The sequence below is a fragment of the Fukomys damarensis genome, unplaced genomic scaffold (genome assembly GCF_012274545.1).
Source record: "Fukomys damarensis isolate Sample0158 unplaced genomic scaffold, DMR_v1.0_HiC HiC_scaffold_33, whole genome shotgun sequence".
Classification (NCBI taxonomy): Eukaryota; Metazoa; Chordata; class Mammalia; order Rodentia; family Bathyergidae; genus Fukomys; species Fukomys damarensis.
The window spans coordinates 29,810,754-29,831,202 of record NW_022900945.1 but is presented as its reverse complement, the minus strand read 5'-3'; the positions used below and the strand labels follow the sequence as shown (position 1 = coordinate 29,831,202).

Here is a 20,449-nt window from a genome sequence, read left to right as displayed (position 1 = left end):
CTAGCAAAATTTCTCTAAATAATACACCCCTTAATAAATTAATGACACTTAACATGACAAAGTGATCATTATAATGTCTCAATTTATAATCTCAAGATTTGACCACCTTGTTCTTTGAAACAAAATATGTGAATGATTAATAGTCTGCCAGATTTGTAATTATGTATTTAGATGTCAGATTCTAACTAATTACAAGGTGCTGTGTCTCCTTTCTCTAAATAAATTATATATTCTGAAACAATGGTCCCTAGAACTTTTAAGAAAGCAGCAGAAAAATCAAGAATGATAGTCTTAAAAAATTACTGTTCAAATAAAATTTGTAATACTGATTCTAAAGTAATGAATTTCAATCAAATGGCTAGTTAATAAAAAGATAAAATGAACCCCTCTCCTAATATTGAGAGTAATATTTTATATTTATTTTTAAAAAAATATTTGAAATAAAGGGGTGTAGTATCAATTATTTCATTCTGAACATCTACTGTTTGAGAAAGACTGAGTAAAAAATGAATGCTATCAATAGTAGATTGGTTGTACTTTGAAATCACCTAATTTGCTTCTAATTTCAATTAGAAGGAAAAAAAAAAGATTTAGTTTTTATTTCAAAAGACATGACTTCACAAATACAATACTGGATATCTCTGTAAAGGGTGTTTGAAGTCTTTGTTTAAAAGCAAAACATTAGTTACTCAAAAACAGTAAGCACCAGATATGTAAAATAAAAATTCATGCCTTACAATTGGATAGTTTTAAAGGAATTAAATTTGAGGAGAGGAATCACTTAAAAATACTTTTCTGAAAGCTAAAATGAATAAAGCTAAAGGCTCAGCTCATACCAAATATGAACATAAATCTTTTAAAAGCATTACACAATCCATTAAAAGAATCTACACAACCAATTCAGAATATGTAAATATCAAACAAGCTTTCAAAAACTGCAAAGTACCGCTTAACAGAAATTAACACTTTCCTATCAACTTACAATCCTATGAAAATAGGACAATTCATACACCATTTATGTTACTTTAAATTAATACAATCTTTCTAGGATAAAGATGGCACTATCAATAGTCTCACGTTTTCTTTGATTCAAAATTTCTAGTTCCAACAATCTAGTCTAAGGAAATAATTTGGGACACAAGAGTGTACAGGATATTTAATTAAAAGTATGTGAGACTAAATATCTACATTCCAATATATATACATTAATATTTTTTTAAAAAAACTCTAAGTAAAAGACAACTGCTGTTCAACATAATAAAACTACAAACACAGTATGTTTTAAACTTTGTACAAAAAGTATATATAGGAAATAAAGAATTTATCAAATATATGACTGCCTATCAAAACTAGACTATTTTTTAAAAATTATTTTATTTAAATTATGGTGCTACGGATTGAATCAGAACCATAGGCATGCTAGGCAATCCAATTCAATTTTCAAGTTACAGCTCACTTATTTTCAAAACCACATGAGGATGCTTAAAAAAGCTAGTTGTAACAATATGTAGAACAATTTAAAACATGTAAAAGGTAAAATTATTTAGAAAACAAATATGAATTCATATTTTCAAAAGTATTTTCCTTTTTCTTAACAGGAAGAAATGCAGACATAAAATACATTAAAAAGTTTAACACAGAGTTGGAAGAACCTATAGATAAACTTATTAAGAACCAAGAAAGGGCTGAAGGCTTGCTCAGCTCAGGGTCTCAGAGACTGCCTAGCATTCTCAAGTCCTTGGCTTCTAACTAAAGCACATGCAAAAACAGAACAAAAACTGAGCAACATACAAGCTTTTAATGGAAAATGTAATACACTGGAAAAAAAAATAAAAGCACAGCTAGGGCTTCATAATCTTTTATGAACATTTTATTACTACATCTGTAAAAGTTTCACCAAAGCCTTAAGATCACAATAAAAAATAGTGATGAATTCCCTAGAGGAATTCTAAACATGCCTCTGCAAGGACTCAAACACATCCAAGTATAAACAGATGCGCAAAGACACACAACTGCCTAGGGTCAAAGGAAGTAATTACAAAGGTCCACTGTTAGATGCCTGATAGTTTCTTTGGTATTTTATTCTTAAATTGTTTTTTTTAATGAACTGAAAATTAAGTTTTAAACTTCTGAGTAACTATAAAATCTTTAGCACTGTCATCTACTTGATTTGGTTATTTAAAAGATTCAATGATGTATCCGCCAAGTGCTTAGGCGAATGCCAAAGACCTAGAAACTATTCACTGTTACTCTTTTCTGTAATACACTAATCTATGGGAAGAATTAAAAGCCAAATTAATGCAACGTTATTCTTTCAGTTTTAACCTTGCCTTAAAAATCTGTACACTATAAAACAATCAATGTTACTAATTTGCAAGCTGAATTGAGGGAATTAAAATTTCAACTATAGACTAACATATTCTGTCAGAAAAATGTATTAGCAACTTAAAGTATCTATTACAGCAAGAACAGCTATGACTGATGCCAAATATACTAGAAAATTAGAAAAAAATGATGGTTTTGTTTGAAGTAATTACAGTGGTACCTCAGTTTATGAACTCAATTCTCTCCATGATTCTGGTCACAAACTGAAATGGATGAAAATCAAATCAAATTTCCTCATGAGGTCAACACTGAACCGTTACAACAACTGAATTCCATTCAGTTCTCATCCAATCCAGTCAGCAACCAGAAGTGTGGAATCAAGTTTATGAAAGGAGGCATTACTATAATTTCAAATACCAACTGCTCTTGTACAGTTGTGTTTCATATATGTGTGTGTGTGTGTGTGTGTATACATGGTTCCAATACTTACAAGTGAATAGCATGATTGTTAAATATTCAAAGAAAGTATTTCCAAAAATTACTGCATTATAATACTTTTTTTAAAAAAAATGATGGACATAAAAACTTAGAAGAACTAGTTTGTCAATCATCAATCGGATTGTATATGGACAGAAACTTTGATTTAAAGAAAATCTTACACTACCAATATCAGTAAACAAGAAATAATTTTTCAAATACATCAAATAAAAGGAGCCTATAAAATTCCACCTGACCTTGTAAATCCCTGTTTATTTTACTTATAAAATACCATTTTCCCTTATATTTTTTTCATCTTTCCTCTATCAACTATCAATTGTATATTTTTACATTGTATTTTTATTAGGTTCAACTCCACCATAGGACAAGGTAAAATATAAATAAGATAATATGCAAATAGCAAAAATAAATTTTACAGAAAATTTCTTCTAACTTAAATACTTAAAAGAGGGTACTATGTAGGCTTTAAAAAAACATACTTAACTCCCATTACCTGTTTTGTCTATTAACATTTCCCTGTCTTTATGCAGTGCTAAATTAAAGCAATCAGTTTAACCCTAACAAAAAGGCACAGACTTAGGACAAATAGGACCAGACTTAGATATGACAACAAATCTGAAATGAAAACATTTTACTAAAAACTCAAGTCTTTTTCACTACAGCTTTTCTTTTGTTTTTGGATAGTGGTATATGATAGAAGGTGAAGCAGTAAAAAGAACAAAATTAGTTACAATGAAGAACACTCTTGATTTTTAATAGCATCTGTGTGCTTTTTCACTTAAGAAGAACAAAACTCATGAAATTGAAAACAATTTAAGGTCCCAATTGAAGGATTCATCATACTTACTAAAGTTAAACAAGCGCTTTTCCATTTAGTAAAAATGGGAGAAAAGTGGTATTAGACAATAAAAATCATACCTAAAAGGGATGTCTCCTTGGCAAATGCTGCAGCAATAGCTGGGTCCAATGCAGGTTGTCCATCTCCAGATGGGAGATCAGGTCGAGTATAATCCCTACTCTTATCATTGTTGTATTTTACATTCAAATTCACAAGTTTGGAAAAATCAATCCTTAGAGTACAGCAAGCATTATAAATATTCTGACCATCTAGAGCCTGTAAAAGTGAACGAAGTGTATTAGCAATCTTAAGGCATAAGAATTAGCAAAAAATGGGAAAAGGTTTCAAATTCATACATCATATTGTACTGTTCCTGCTATAAATGGATTAGTTTCCACTAAATACAATCTTCTTTAAAGAGAAAATGTTACTTAACTCTTTAAAATTTTAATAATTCATGCTAATACTTTTAATTAAAAAAATACAAACGTGTAATTTTAAAAAAACTTATAAGGGGCACAAAAACAGCCCTTCGACCAAAGCTAGTATTTACTAATTTGCACAAAAAAGTTAACTCTCTTATTAATATGCTGGATGACAGTACTGATATGAATTGACAGCTTTATAAGGTATCTGCTGTTGCTTGTCACGTTGTATGAAGTTGTCTCAGACCAAAATAATGGCAATTCCCACGAAGACTGGAGACTGGATAAAAAAGAAACATTTTTTAAAATAAAATGGAGTACTACTCAGCCATAAAAAATGAGAAACTAGAGAGATTTATAGCTAAGTGGATGCACATCGAGGCCATAGTCTTAAGTGAAATTAATAAGTCACACATGTAAATACCACATAGTTTCTCTGATGTGAAAAGTTAAAAGTATAAATAAGGATCAAATGTATAATTGATATTGTGTAAAAGGAAAAAAAAGTTTAAAAGAGTAGAGGAAGTGGGAGGGGTAGGGGAAAGGAAAAAAGGGAAAAGAAAAAATATATGAAAGGAAATACATGGAAACAATGTGTTTGTAAACAGGGAAGGATGGAGGGGCAGAAGGGAGGGCTGGCTGGGGAATGGGGAAAAATAAGAACCAAGATAAGTCATTTAAAGGTACAAGGTCTCAATGATGAATGTAACTGTAACTGTACTGTATACCTAAAATGTACCAACAAACTTAATAAAGATTAAAAACAAAGAGATGAAATGTTCAGCCTGAATCAGAATACCTTCATAAAATTAGCAAACTCAACTCCAGGAAATTTCTGGAATAGAATATCAGGCATAGAGCGAAATGCTTAAGATTAGTTAGGTCATTCTAAGGAAGTTATATAACTCTTTAATACTCAATTCCTTAATCTGGGAAACAAATAATGGCCACTATGTACAAGGTTATTATAAGGATTAAATAAAGGACAGCATCTGTGAAATTACATCATAAATTCTGAAAAACTATGCTGCTGTTATGGTTATCATATTTTTCTGCCGCTGTATCATCATTAGTCCATCTGGATATAAGCTAGGATGAAACTACAAAATAGGGAAATACAAGGTTAAATTTTCATTAGAAAAATAAACATGTCCTTTTATGGAAAAAATAAAACTTTCTAGTTATATAAGTATACAAAGCTTATAATTCAAATAGTCTCACTCTCTGGAAAAATATTTCTCTTTCCTTAATATAAATTTTTTGACTATACTTACCAAGCTGAAAAACTAACCTAAAAATAACTCAAAAGAAGTTTACCCATTATAATACAGTGTTTGTAAAAACTCACAGAACTTCATAAACATCAAGATCTAAATTATATTTGGGTTAACAAGATACTTATCATCACACAAAAGTATAAGCTAAGTATCAATTTTATCTGCCTGTATAATATAAACCAGTAATGGTGAAGCTTTACAGTGTTCAATTATATAAAAAGCCCATGGTGGCCTATGTGCCACAGGTTCACCACCACTGGTATAAATTAATCCAATACCTGGTTATAAAGGCAAATAAAACACTGAAAATAGGCATCCACTTACTCATGCAACATCCCTATAGGGAAAACGTGAGTCAAGAAACAAACCATTTCAACACACTATGTCAAAAGATGAAAGGCAAAATTTACTTTAATTATTTTAATTTTTTTTCAATTGTAAATGTTTGTAGTACAGGATTACAATCCCCATGGGGAGTTGGTACATATACATAATACATCTTCATTCTCTTTTTTACCCAACCCAGTTCCATTTCTTGGTGCCCTTCCCATGAACAACCTTTTATTTTATTACATTTTGGGTAACATCAAAAAGAAAGTGATATTTTGTAACAAAAAAAAGAGACACGGCTTTGAAAAATACTACCAAGGTTAATGCTAAAAGTATTGAAAGGAAACTACTAACTCCTTGAAAAATAAAGTATTTTCTAAGCTGAGTTATTTCCAAACAAATACTCAAGACTGTCAAATTATCTACAATGAATTTGCCAACCAATAGAAAGCCCTATAGAGACATTTGCCATTTTCCTTTTTAACTTTTAGAAAAACAGCTTCATGTAAATTGAAGATATATAATTATACCTAAGGAACAAGAGCTGGAGCAATGAACAAACAAGATACATATTAAAACAGTTTAACAACAGAGATCACAAAAAATAAGAGCTAAATATACATGAAAACAGAAATCTGGGCACTTTCAGTAGTTGGCTGAAGTAAAATGACTATAAGTAAAGGAGGGATAAAAATAAAATTAAATTCACGTATCTTCACAATCCCAGGAGATAAGAGTAGCACACAAACTGTGGTTTGGCAATCAGGAATGCAGTGATCCTACTGAAGCAAATATTTCTGATAATAAAAGCTCCAGATAATTTGCACCAAAGACCTTTTGAATGCGCTTATTTGATAGCAAGCAAAATCAATCAGAAAAAAAATTTCAATAGTAACTTAAAATTTATGGCTAAAACATGATCATCAAAAAAGAGGAAGTGGAAGGGGTAGGGGAAAGGAACAAATATGAGAAAAGGAAAAAACGGAAACAAAGTCTTTGTAAATAGGGAGGAAAGGAGGGGTTGAAGGCAGGGCAGGGGAATGGGGAAAAAAATAAGAACCAAGATATATCACGGAAAGCTACAAATTTCCAATGATGAATATCATCATATTGCATACCTAAAATGTACCAATAAACTTAATAAATTAAAAAAATGCAGGAGTGTTTAAACACAAAATGCACAATTAAGCCAGCAATATGAAATTTCTTATATAGATTAAAGAGATTATAAGTCATGATAATATTTCTATTTTTATATCAACATTTACTATTTCTTTCTATGACTTACTTTTTTGAAGAGATGGTTGGGGATCTGATTTAACAGGTGTGCAGAGAAACCTGAAAGCTCCAAATTCTTTAAATATCTTACTATCTAATTTTTAGCAAGTCAGGAAAATACATCAAAACTAAGAACATAAATTAGGTTTAAAACACTAATAAAATACTTTAGAAATTATTTACCAACATAAAACTTCACGTTAGTAGATTATGCAGGATTTTTGTAAAACATTCTAACATCACCGATTTTATCATAAAGCCTCTATTCATATTAATGTGGAATATAAAAATGAATGTTAAAAGGTAAGGAGAATTAAGCAGATCTCAAAGACAGAGTTTGTACAAGAAAGTAGTAAATGGTGACCGCACTATATCTCTAAAATATTCTCCATAAAGTAGTTAAGTAGGCTGTAAGAAAGAATATATGACAAGATCTTACTGCTGCAAAATATTTATTTTACCTCACCTTTACTTACTATATAAATTCTAAAAGAAATAAAAAATAATCCACATATACACTAAATTATAATGACCATATATACCCAATTCTAAACACACTATCAGTAACCTGTGTCTATCACAGATATTCCTAACAGGAGGTAATGTTCATGAAATGCTGTTTCTAATAATAAAAACAGAAAAAGTGTCATTTCCAACATATAAACATATATAAATTTAGCTGTATTAAGCAACTTTCAACTGGGTATAGTGGCGATTGCCTGTAATCCCGGCACTCTTGGAGGGTGACACAAGAGGATCTCCAATTCCAAACCAACATGGGCAACTCAAGACTATGTCTAAAAATTAAAAATTTTAAAAAGGCTGTGTGTATTCAGTACCAAGGCCCTATTTCAATCCCCGGTACCACACACACATCAAGAACAAAAACAAAAAACACCCTAAAACAAACAAAAAAAGTCTTTTAAAGGTCCAGTGAATGATTATGTCTTACTACTAAGAATAAGTGGATACTTCTATGTAACTATTTTTTTTTCTGAAAAATATAAAAGATGTATTAGAAAGCCAAAGGAAAACATCTTTATGCGCCTGAAATACTGTATGCCAACAAATATCAACAAGATTGTCTAAAAGGTACTGGGGTGTTTTCTCTCATAAACATGAGAATCATTTACTTTTTGATAATCAGAACTGTTACTAATACTTCTGATTATCACCCTAAATGTCAATACTCAAAAACTGCAGCAAAGAACAAAGCAGACATGGTATTCATTCTCATGTGACTTACAGTCTAGAAAATACAGACACTTAACAAATAATCACAAAGATTTTAATCTACTTGAAAGGAAAAGGAAGATCTCTGAAAAGAGACTTCTAAACTGATATTTAAAAGAAGATAACCAGAAATATGATGTAAGGAGATAAACAGAAAACCCAGTATTAACAAATGGCACAGCAAGCTGGAAGCTGGAGAGATCTATAAGTCCAATACAGCTAGAGATAGTTTCCTAAGCCATATTAATGACCAGAGGACTTTATTTGAAAAACAAAAGTCAGTCACTGAGTTGAGAATAAAAATAATGTTGCTTTAAACTGAGATCATTTTTATTAATTTGTGGATAATAAGGAAAGGGAAGATGTCAGAGTGGGGAGTTTAGTCAGAAGACCAATGAAGTACAGATTTGCTTAAAACAGTTGTTCATGGAACAGCCGCTGCTTGGGTCACTGTGCATGAAGGTAAGACCCTTGTGTCAGAATTTGTATCTGTATCAAGACTGACATATTGTAGTTAGAAATATACTGATTTGTAGTTTGGCACAACCACTTTAAAGTCTCAAAGGTCAGTATTTTTTAACAATACCTGTTCAGGATGGCAGCAAGAGAGATGGAGTCAAAAAGGACATATTCCACAGCAACTTAGGAGTTAGAATGGATATCTGATACAAGAAATAATAATTTCATGTTGTCTGGCTTGCCAATGAGATTGACACTGTTACCGTGCAGAGACCCACAAGAAAAAGCAGAACAGAAGCTGAAATAAACCTAAGTTTGAAGGTGTCCAATATTCTACAGTACTCCTGGTCTGGGTCTGAGCTATAAAAAGTGGTAAGAACACTAAGTATAACTGAACTGTGGCAGTAAATGAGGTTTCCCAGGCAGTAGGGGAGGAATGTGTGGCAAGGAAGAAACCGTCAAAGCAGGATAAATCTAGGTAAGAAAAGTCAAGATATAAAATGAGAATATTTTAGAAAGCATTTCACAGTGCCAAATGACATCTACATGCTAAGTAAGGTTAAGACTAAATAATAGTATTGGCATTTAATTATCCATCACTTGTGAGAGTTTGAAGAATAATCTGCGTAAATAGGGTTGAAATTAAATTACAGATGATAAATAAGCAAGCTCTAAAAGATATAAAAAATAAAAATACCTTAATTAAGAAATCAAGTTATATATTTTAAAAGGCAAAGCAGAGGTAGGGTGAGAGATAGGAAGTACGCAGTTATAAGTAAGAGTTGAGACACCTGAGGCTTGAGCACATTTGTAGTAATAAAGAGAAGCAGTGAAAATAAGAAAATAAATAAAAGTAGAGATGACTGTGTCGCTCTCAGAAAGCAGCAGAGGATTGGAACTGCTGTTTACTGTTCTTAGATTTTAAAAAAATCTGTGACTTTATTGTTAAGAGGAAAAGGACTTGGATAATAGGCTTTGCAAGAAAATCTAATGAAGAGTCAATCTGATATTTTCCTGCAATTAATCAAGAATGAAGAAAGATGGCAGAAAGGGAAATTTCTGATACAGTCACTGTGAAAAGCAGAATACACAACTGAAAAAACTGTGAAGAAATCTTTCAAGTAGAGGAGGCTACTTGTAGGCAATACTCATGAATTTAAAACTGTTACCTATCAAAACCATGTGATAATCTCTAAGTACAGCACAGTGACATGAAGAATGCAGATTAGACTCATCAAAAGTTCTACCAAGAAGTCTAGATTACAAGATAATGGAAGAGCAAGTCTGGGAAGTAGTAAGTGAAATAATGTGCTCCACTACTAGAAAATATATATATATCTATCAATTATCTATTCTTTTAGAATTTAATTTTACATCTTTGCTGAGAGGATCTGAATGAGTGACAACTGCATATTAAACATTCATGAACACTCATAGCTTGATGCTCATTATCAGTACACAGGCTGATAAAATGAAATTCTCAAGTATATAGTGTGACTCAGGTACTTTTATTTTATGAGATTAAATATACCTAGAAATTGTTTCAGGTGAGATGTATACATAAGCTATTCTCTATGTAAAAATTAGCCCCAATGCAGTATAACTTCTAATCAAATTCCATTTCATTGGTCCTTTACCAAGTCCTTTCCTTTTGGAGAAGAGTAAAGAAAATACTGCACATTAAGAAAAATGTGTACCATTTTAAAATACATTTGAAGCTGTGAAAAATGTCATACAAACCATGATTTCTAGATAGTTCATAATGATAAAACCTCATACCACATTAATTTTTGGCAACTTGATAAAGTTTGTATTTCCAAAGCTGGGAAGGCCAAGAAATGTGAAGAATATTTTCAGAGAGTAAAAAAGGAATTCCATACTGGAAAAGTAACACACAATGAGGTATCACCTGAGAAACAGTAAAGAGCAATACACTACAAAAAAAGACTCCATGAAAAGCAAGCTGAAAAAATGTCTATCTCACAGACCATGCACTGTAAGTAATTTACCTCTAAATCTTGGCAATCTTTTTAACAAAGAGAGAAAAAAACCTGCTGTTTATAAAACAGTACTGGTCAAGAAATAGAAAACTGATAAGGGTAACTAGTAATCTGTTAACAATTATGTCATTATAGCTAGTACAGCCTTTCTGCTACTTAAAGATTTCAGTAATCTCCAAATGAGATAGTGAGGAAAGAAATGCTATTAAGCAATAATGAAAAATGGTCTGCATTTCATAAGTAATCTTGATCTAGAGGGAGCACTAAAGTACTAGAAACCACGATTCGTTTGAGTTAAAAAAAAAGGAAAAACCAAGAGGTAGGACAAAGGTAAGTAAAAACAGCAGATTTAATGGTTTCATAATAATAATTTAGTACTGAATGTTTACTGCCTTAATAATGGAATATGATAAGATTATGGTACAAGAAGTAAGAGTGAAAACAGAATTAAGATATATTAACTTAGGCACTGGAAGACTTAGGAATTTTGAAACAAAGCTGTGGTATATAATTTTCAATGGCAGTCGTGACATGGGAAAATTTTTCTTCTTCTAAAAGCCTCTTAACTTCCATAAATAACCATGACAAAAAAATGTGAATGATATGAATAAAGAACAGTCTCAAACCTATTCAGAAAACACGCCTTAAAAAAAAAAAAGAATGTAAGGTACAGTTTTACACTAGAGCCTGTATCTATTGATATATTCAACCAAACTATCTCAAAAACAAATTACTTTGAAATTCCCACTGCAAACTATTTAAAAATCTTACACAGATATCCTGGGAGAATACTACCCAGCTATCTTCTCAAAAGCACAAAACTTCACAAATTAACAAAAATGTAACTAAGTCTATGGTACAGACAGCTACAGTTATGATTGTTCCGTTTGTTTTTTTGGTTTTTTTTTTTTTTTTTTTGGAACTGGGGATCAAACTCAGGACCTTGTGCTTGAGAGGCAGGTACAGTGCCACTGAGCTAAACCCCTGGCCAAGTCATCATTAGTCTTTAAAAAATGCACATTCCTTTTTCGTAACAATCACCGTTTCCAAAATTTAGCTCAGTGATGAATATCTACCATCTATGTTGATGTTCTTTCAGCTAAACTAATAAATTCTTTTGAAACACTGCAAACTCCTTAAAATTCCACTATCTTCTCAAAAGTACAAAACTCTGCACCAAAATTTAAAGTGTAAAATATAAGCTTATTACTAGCCATCATTCTTAAAAAGTATTATGACAATTAAAATGGTTTCCTGAAATTATATTAATGACATGTATTTCCACCATTTACAATGTTACATGATATTGCTAACTTACATTCAGGTTAAGTTACATCTTCATGAAAAAATATTACTATCTCAAAAGTCACTCTAGACTTACTAGTTTTGCTTGCTGAGCATTTACTGGATCACCATACTGGAGCAAAGCTTGAAACTGGTTATTTTTTGTAAATGTAATTATCTTCAATACAGCACCAAACTTAGAAAATATCTGTTAAAACATGAGATCAAAGCATTATTTACTGTATTATTATTTATTCAATTTATATGTGAGTATGCAAATTAAATTAAAACTTACTTGGTGAAGAACATCAAGTGTTACAGGGTAGTACATATTGTCAATAATTATTCTAAGTACTGGACTCTGGGCTGGAGTCACTGCACTCTCACTAACTGTGGTGCCACTAAGAGGAGTATTTGCTGTCTGGACAGCTGTCACAGCTTGAAGAACTGCTTGAGCACGCTGAAAATTAAAAAAGAAAAAGGTTGAAAAACACACTCATCACTTACAATTTGCTACATGTTATAATACTGTCAGTCTGTAATTCAAGTATTCTACTGATATTTTTTCAAAAAAGTGATCTAGGCTTTGGCCTGAATGTTGAAAGAGCAAAGAGAGGAAATTTGATTTATACTTGAAATAATAAGACATAGTCTGACAGATCTATGTAACTGAAAAAATGTTTTAAACAGAAACTTTTAGAGAATAAAACTGTAAACTACCACTATTAGTTATTATTATTCTCCACAAATAGGTAAATGGCAAATCTCAACAAGATATGGATTATCAAAAAAAAAAAAAAAAAAAAAAAAAAAACAAAAAACTACCAAAAAGGTTAAATTTCTGAGGAAATTTTCAAGCTATAATATGAAGGATATTTTGCACACATTTTATGGTATTTAACATACCAACAATTGTAAAATGCAGTGTTATTTTATATATTAAAATAAGATGTTGCCAATTAAACTATTATAAATGTAAGACACCTTGATTTCTGGTATCTGTAAAGGTGAAAATAATCATACACAATTGAAAGAATTTACAGTATTTTTAAGAATTTTGCCAGTCAAATGTTAAATGCTCCAAAAGATTGCCCTCATCATTATTGTGCTTTTCCTATTATGACAGATTCTCTGATAAATAACTTCTTTCTACCTCTTCTGGGGTCAGAATATAAATATGAGGGCAACTATATATATATATATGTAAATACAACAAGAACATATACCTTGACATTAGTTTATAGTTTGAACTATCTGTATTTGCAGATAAATAAGAATATATACATAGCACAATGACAAATGAAAGAAAAGAACAGAAAAGAATTAGGATACTTATGAGAATTTTAAAAAATGGTCATTTACTGAAATAAAGCCAGGGATCATGTAGCTGGACACTCAAAAATCTATATTTGCACTTAAACACATCTCATCATTTAACTAAATCTAACAGTTTGAGAACAATGTACAACAACTTAGTAGTACTACTGAAAATATAGTTGCAAACAAAATAGGTAAAAAAGATTTCTAGAGCAACATTTATCTACTTAAATGTCTGAAAATATTTAGGAGTTGCTTTGCAGTGAATTTGGACTCCATTATGGCCCAAGGTTGGCAGAAACTCTTCTAATTCCTCAAAGCTGAGCTGCACAACTCACTTGGCAAAGCAGCCTGGCAAAGCCTCATGTTGCATGGCTTTATGACCCTCAGCCCCCCTTAACAGCTAAGCCTGCCTTGTGCAGGGGCAGGATAGCACTAAAGGCAAGCAAACAGACCTCAGCCAAGGCATGGTTGTGTCCACCTGCTTAGGCCTCCACCTCAGATGTTTGGAAGTAAGGGATGGGGTGCAGTGCCCATCATACAGATTGTGGTAGCCAGCAGTTACGCTGGGCCTTGGGCAGCCTTCTTGGCTTATGCCATATCAGAAGCAGGACCCAGAGATCATAACACATCAGTTGAGTTTTCCATGATCCTTTCTATCTGATTTGGATTTTAGATTTGGGTACATATTTTCATCCACAATAACAATCACAAGAAAAACACTAACAAGCTACAGTTAGAAATTATGTCTCTAAGAGGCTAGGGATTTAGCTCAGTGGCTATATACCTGCCTCACAAGCACAAGATCCTGAGTTCGATCCCTGGTATTCCCCCAAATTTGTCTTTAATGTGTGCTTTCCCCTACTGACTTAGCAGCAGCAATATTAATTTTGAGTATCCTTCCAGAGTCACCATCTAAATATGAAGCATATATACACATATCTATTCCATACTTTGTTCACCGTATTACTGGCCTGCCAACCTAGATTTTAAATGAACTTCGTATCAAAATAATTATACACAAAGAAAACAAATTTTGTAAATCGAGCTCAATAAAATATCACAAATTGGACATCTCTATGAAATAATTGCTCTCCTATAAAAACATTATCAGTGCTCTAGGACCTATACTCATGTTTCCTCTTGGTTATATTAATGGAAATGTACACTCCCAATTATTAAATGGAATTTTGTCGTATGTGCTCTCCTTTGGTCTGGTTTCTTTCAATGAACTTTACTTTGTGATATACAGTACTGCTTTGCAGGTATGAATAGCTTGTGTATTCTTATTGCCATACAGCATTCCACTGAATGAATACACCACAATTTATTCAACTGCTGCAGAACACTTACATCATTCCCAGCTTCAGGATATGTGTATATTTTTCCAATTAGAAAACTATAAATGAAAGGACTAAGTTAAAGAACATGCATATGCTCAACTTTAGTAGGTATTTCTTTCAAATTCTGAGAAATTATTCAATTTATATTCCATTCACTCATGTATGAGAGTTAAGGCTTCCGTAAATTAACACCAACACACAGAAGCATAGGCAAATAGATGGCCATAATACAAAAAATATAAGTAGCCATCTCCAAGTGAGCTTTTATGAGAGTAATTTAGTTGGACTTGTGCACTTTAGAAAGATACATACTTGGCTATAGTAGGGTGAAAGAATTGAATAGAGAAAATAAGAAAGCAGGTTAGTAGAAGAGCTATCACAGTAATATACGAGCCAAAAAAATGGGTATTTCTAAGCAACACAAGTAGCACAGATAGAGAAAATGCGGTAGCTTGTTAGGAAGACTTAACTGAAAACAATATAATTGACAGTTACTATTTATGGATAAAATTCATTCACTAATTTGTCTCCTATGAAAATACAAAATACAATCAACTCAAACACTGGACAGGTAGTCATCTTTAGTTGAGAATAATATTATCAAATTCCTGAAATGGAGAAAATAAATGGAACTAAATGGAAAGACACAGTAAATACACAGCAAAGGGGCTGTATAAGCAGAAGTCACAGAAACAGATAAGGAACTGGCAAGTTCACAGAAAAGAGAGTGAAAAATAAAGGAATAACAAAGTATAGCTAATGAACAAACGCTAAACTCCCCTCCTCTTCCTTCTTTAGAAGACTGACAAACACTTTCACCATAAAAAACAAGCAAACACAAATCCCACCCTTAAAACAAGTTCTAAAGGGTTTTTTTTTGGGAGGGGCTCAGAATAAATGTAAATAAATTTATCTTTGGCACTGTCTGGGAGGATACCAGATTAGCATCCAACTTCACAATACTCTAGAAGAATCCATCACTGTACATTCTGACCTGTGAATAGACAGCTTGTATGGGGGGCAGGGAGGGAAGTGAAAACAAGATACACACAAAAGTTAATAGTGAGAAAAATAGATAATTTAAGAGTACTTTGCGGTAGTTTTAAAATACTATACTTAGAATCCTCAAAGAACTATAAAATCATAAGACATGAGCAACTATAATGCAAAAAGGATGATTAAAGAATACTGAATGGCATATGAAAATTAAATATCTGACTTCAAAAAAACCTTTTTGCAACAGAGGAAATTTGCACAGATTGTTTTATCTGTGGCTTATTTCTTAACCACTTTAAAGTTATTATTCTAATGTTACTTCTCAACGGCTTCCACTGGTAATCCCGATTTAAAATTAAAAGTTCCAGGGGCCAGGGATTTATCTCGGTGGCACCACACCTGCCTCACAAGTGCAAGGTCCTGAGTTTGAGCCCCAGAACCCAATAAATAAATAAACAAACAAGTTCTCTCCCACACACATCTCCTTATAGACTCCCTATTTTTATTTTTTACATTACTTTCTTTTGAATCTAAAATGAGAATGTGGAGCTGGTGATTCAGCTCAGTGATAATAGCACTTGCCTTGTATGTGTGAGACCCTAAGTTTGATCCCCACTACCACTAAAACAGAATAAAATGAGAATGTATTCATGAATTAGTAAAAAATACTAATAAATACAATCAGGATATAAAATGTCATTTTAAGAGACTATAGTAAGCGAAATGAATCAGGCACAAAGAAAGTTAAATACCACATAATCTGCCTTAAATGTACTCTAAAAAAACAGAACTCATAAAACTAGTGAGGACTGTGGCTATGGGAGTAGGAAGTAGGAGATGGGAGAGGTGTCCAAAGAGAACAAGCTTTCAGTTATAAAGTACAGCTTTCTGTGATCTACCACACAACAGGGAAATTACAGTTAAAATAATGTATCATATATTTCAAAACAGCTAAAACAAGAGATTTTAACACATTCCATTCTTGCTAGCTTGAAATACTGGTGGTACACTGCTGACTGTTTCATCTGGCCTCTTGTACCACTGGTAATTCCAGCTGGAAGGAATGAAATATGTTCGTATCACAGCTGCTCAGCAGCCAGACAATTAGGGCCCATCATGAATGTGTTACATGTTCTCACCACAAAGAAATGCATGGTAGATACAGTAATGGTACAGTAAATGGCAGATGTGATATAGTAAGTAGTCTGATACTATAATGTAGAAGTGTATCAAAACATCACCTACCCATAAATGTATACATTATTTATCAAAGGAAAAAACAGTGAATAAACATTTCTTTTGGTATATTTCATGACAATTTTTTTTTTTTCCTGAGACAGGGTCTTGCTATGTAGTTCAGACAGTCTTTAAACTCACTAGGTACTCCTCCAGGCTGGCTTCAAACTCAAGTGATTCTTCTGCCTCAGTCTCCCATGTGCTGGTACTACAAACTTCTACCACCACATCCAGCACTTCATGATAAATTCTTAAAAGTACATTTTCTTGTTCAAAAGAATTGAAGTGTATTATCAAATTCAACCACAAAGACAGCTGAAATGTTAATCCCATCTTTAAGACAAAAAGTTTTCCAACTATATATTTCATAAACAATCATTTCAGATCACCTTTTCCTTAAAAAAGTAATGAAAACCTGATTATTTCCGTTAAATTTCCATTAAAAAAATAATCAGATGCTGTCTACGTTTCACTGAAACCAACAGATACAATTAGCTTAAAAAGTATTTTAAGAAAAGTTTTAGAGCATACAAAAATCTTAAATTCTAAAACATGCTTATATTATTTTAATACATTATATTTAAATAATATCTTTTATATAACATGTTTAAAACATCAATACATTTATATACTCTTCTTAAGATTTCTTCTCCTTGGGAAAATCATTAACGCATCCTCAAAAGGAATTTTTTTCAAAAGAAATTAAGACCTATAAAGTGTTAACAGCAGTGCATTTTACAATCTGAAGTTTAAGCAGCAAAGTTGTGCAATTTATGCAATAAGTTCTACTCCTATAAAGTTTCTACATACAAATTTTAACCTGTACCAAGAAAAAAAAAAAATAAAAAAAACTTCTGACCAGGGCTTTAAAAAAATTTTTAAATTAATTCATCTAGTATTATTTTAGAACATGAAAATAATAAACTGATTATAGTTTCAGTAAATGAAGGCAATATTTAATAGTACATAATACACAAAAATACCTTTTAAAAAAGAAAATGCCTATTGAGTGGTTAAAGTTTTTTTGTTACTATATTTACGAGACTCTTAATATGTTCTGTCTCTGTACTTATGTACCTATATGTACTCACTTGGTTTAATGTATTATCTGTCTTTAGTTCTTTGTGATTAGAGTACTGGATATAAATTGGTTGGTTACGAAGATGAGGTGTCACAGCAGAATAGTAATTAACCATAGTAATAGCAGCTTCCTCTGTTGCTAGTTCCAAAAATGCCTGAAATTTTAAACAGCAAATTTTAATACTATGCATTAAAATCAAACAAACAAACTACAAATTTTAACTATCTGTATAATCTATTTAGCTAGTTTTAAAAAATCAATTACCTAGAATATAAACTTCAAATTACATTTAAATGTTCTAATAAGTAGAATTAGAACTCTCTTACTGGAATTTAAGTAAACAATTAAAGCTAACTTAAGAACTTTGTGAACAACAGTGTGTATGCATTCCACCTGATTTTTCCATGCTCCACAAATATATTTCCCTCAACAAAAGCTAGAAAAAAATAAACATTTCCTAGCATCAAAATTTTACCATGACTACTCTACAGAATTTAAAAAAACAACAGAGAAAAAAATTTAAACATCAAACATCAGATTAACTACAACATTGTTAAATTTCATGTATTCTTTTAAATAGTATCAGAAATTGTAAAACAATATTTCATACTTAATATACCCATACTTTACTGGTATAGTTACACCTACTGAATAAAAGATATTCAGACTCAATGATTAATTTCTGCTACCAGATCATTATCTTCCTGAAATAAACTTAGTAAGATACTAATAATGCCGCTACTGACTGCTGATACCACAAACAACAGAGCCACCATAAAACACTTCATTTGTATTTTCCACTACTACTTTTCAAAAATCAGTAAAGTACTAAAGCGAATGCAAAAGATAAAATTTGAACTATGGCATCTCATTTGTTTTGGGAACTAGGATTAGTTTCTTACACTTACCTAGTAAGAAAATACTTCAAGTTTTTTCAGAAAATTAGTACTTTTATTACATTACAACTCATGCATGTGATTTTGGGTTTATCATTTCATAAGCCTTGAAAGAATAATACCTGGTTTTTTCCTTTCAGCATAAGGATGTTGGTCACCTTACCAAAAGGTAAGCCTAAAGCAATAACTTCAGTTTCTGTCACTTCACCAGGTAATTTTCGAATGTGAAGTACACGAGAAGGAGCACCATCCATTTTATCTTCTCCTTTAAATTTCTTGCTGTCATTACCATTGGCTGAAAGACATTTAAAAATACAGTTTTAGTTTCTCACTTCAGAGAAACTATTTGGTATTTATACATGTGTCCTATTTATTTCACTTAGGAGTTTGGTTGAGGAAAGTTTCTTAACAGTATTCTTAAATGCACAAAAGATACTGATATTGATAAAGTCTAAGTTGTATATTTTTGTCTGGCTAATTTTACATTAGGTCATATCTAAAACCACTGACTGAATCATGAATATTAACATTTTTATTATATTAAGAACACATTAGCGCAAGGACCCGAGTTCAATCCCCAGTACCAAGAAAAAAAAAAAGAACACATTAAGTCTTGTCACTTATGTAAGAGCTTCAAAACAAAGCTTAAAAATATAGTTGACTATATGTCAATTCCTAAAAATTCAAAACTAAGCTTTCAAAGTAATGGAGAATACCACTAATTATTAAGTAAAATTAAGTTAGTACTTAAAATTGCTGAGAAATAATATATTTATGAATAGTATATCCAAAGAGTAATAAATGATTAGCGAAAACATTATAATGCAATTTCATTAAAAACTATCCAATCACTAAATAATATAATTGCATTGCAAATTAATCATCTTTTCAGACTAATGGAAAGAGCAGATTTATCCTTATCCAAAGGGGATACATCCAAAGATCCAGAAATCATGGGCAGTACCAAATCTTACACGTTTTCTTTTCTTATACATATACATGATAAGGTTTAATTTATAACCTGAGGATAGTAAGAGGTTAATAAAAACTAATGATAAAACAGAACACTTAAATTAAAAATATTTTATTGCACTTTGAGAATACTGTTAAGTAAAATGAGGGTTACTTCAACACAAGCATTGCAATATCATGAGAGCCAATCTTGTAACTACTATGTGTATCAACTGGCAGGATTAGTTTATATAGAATCTACTGTGCAAGAGAAAGAGTATTAGCCCCAGCAAGATCTGGAATTTCCCATGAAATATTTTCAGCTGAGGTTTATGAAAGGTAAACGAAACTACAAAAAACCAAAATGATGCCTAAGGCAGGACTACTACATAGAATTTTCTGAAAAAATTGGGATGACAAATTAGAGAGATTAAGATTTTACCTGAGAGATTATAAACTATTCAATTTGGAAAACGTTGTCATGCTCTGATACTATAAAACATATGTGACCAATCCACACTATGGCTTATTTATAAATAAGTCTTAATTTGTTAGTATTACTACATAATCTACATATTTAAATATTTTGTAGCTATCAGTATCACGATACTCTAAATTACTCATTAACATACGTTACTCTGAGCCTTAAACAAATATATTTCAATCAACAAATCATTTGCTT

General features: G+C 31.5%; 1 protein-coding gene across 5 annotated transcripts in view; it reads right to left on the bottom strand.

The window, feature by feature from the left end:
* Ptbp2 (polypyrimidine tract binding protein 2) overlaps nt 1-20,449 on the bottom strand; it is a 65,059-nt gene that overhangs the window by 16,583 nt on the left and 28,027 nt on the right. For all 5 annotated transcript variants that reach the window (XM_010639915.1, XM_010639916.1, XM_010639917.1 and 2 more), the window contains exons 4-8: nt 18,939-19,111; nt 17,931-18,074; nt 12,243-12,407; nt 12,045-12,155; nt 3,742-3,937 (exon numbers count right to left, since the gene is read on the bottom strand). In XM_010639915.1, the coding sequence (XP_010638217.1) occupies nt 3,742-3,937; nt 12,045-12,155; nt 12,243-12,407; nt 17,931-18,074; nt 18,939-19,111 (789 nt within the window). The remainder of the gene's footprint in view (nt 1-3,741; nt 3,938-12,044; nt 12,156-12,242; nt 12,408-17,930; nt 18,075-18,938; nt 19,112-20,449) is intronic.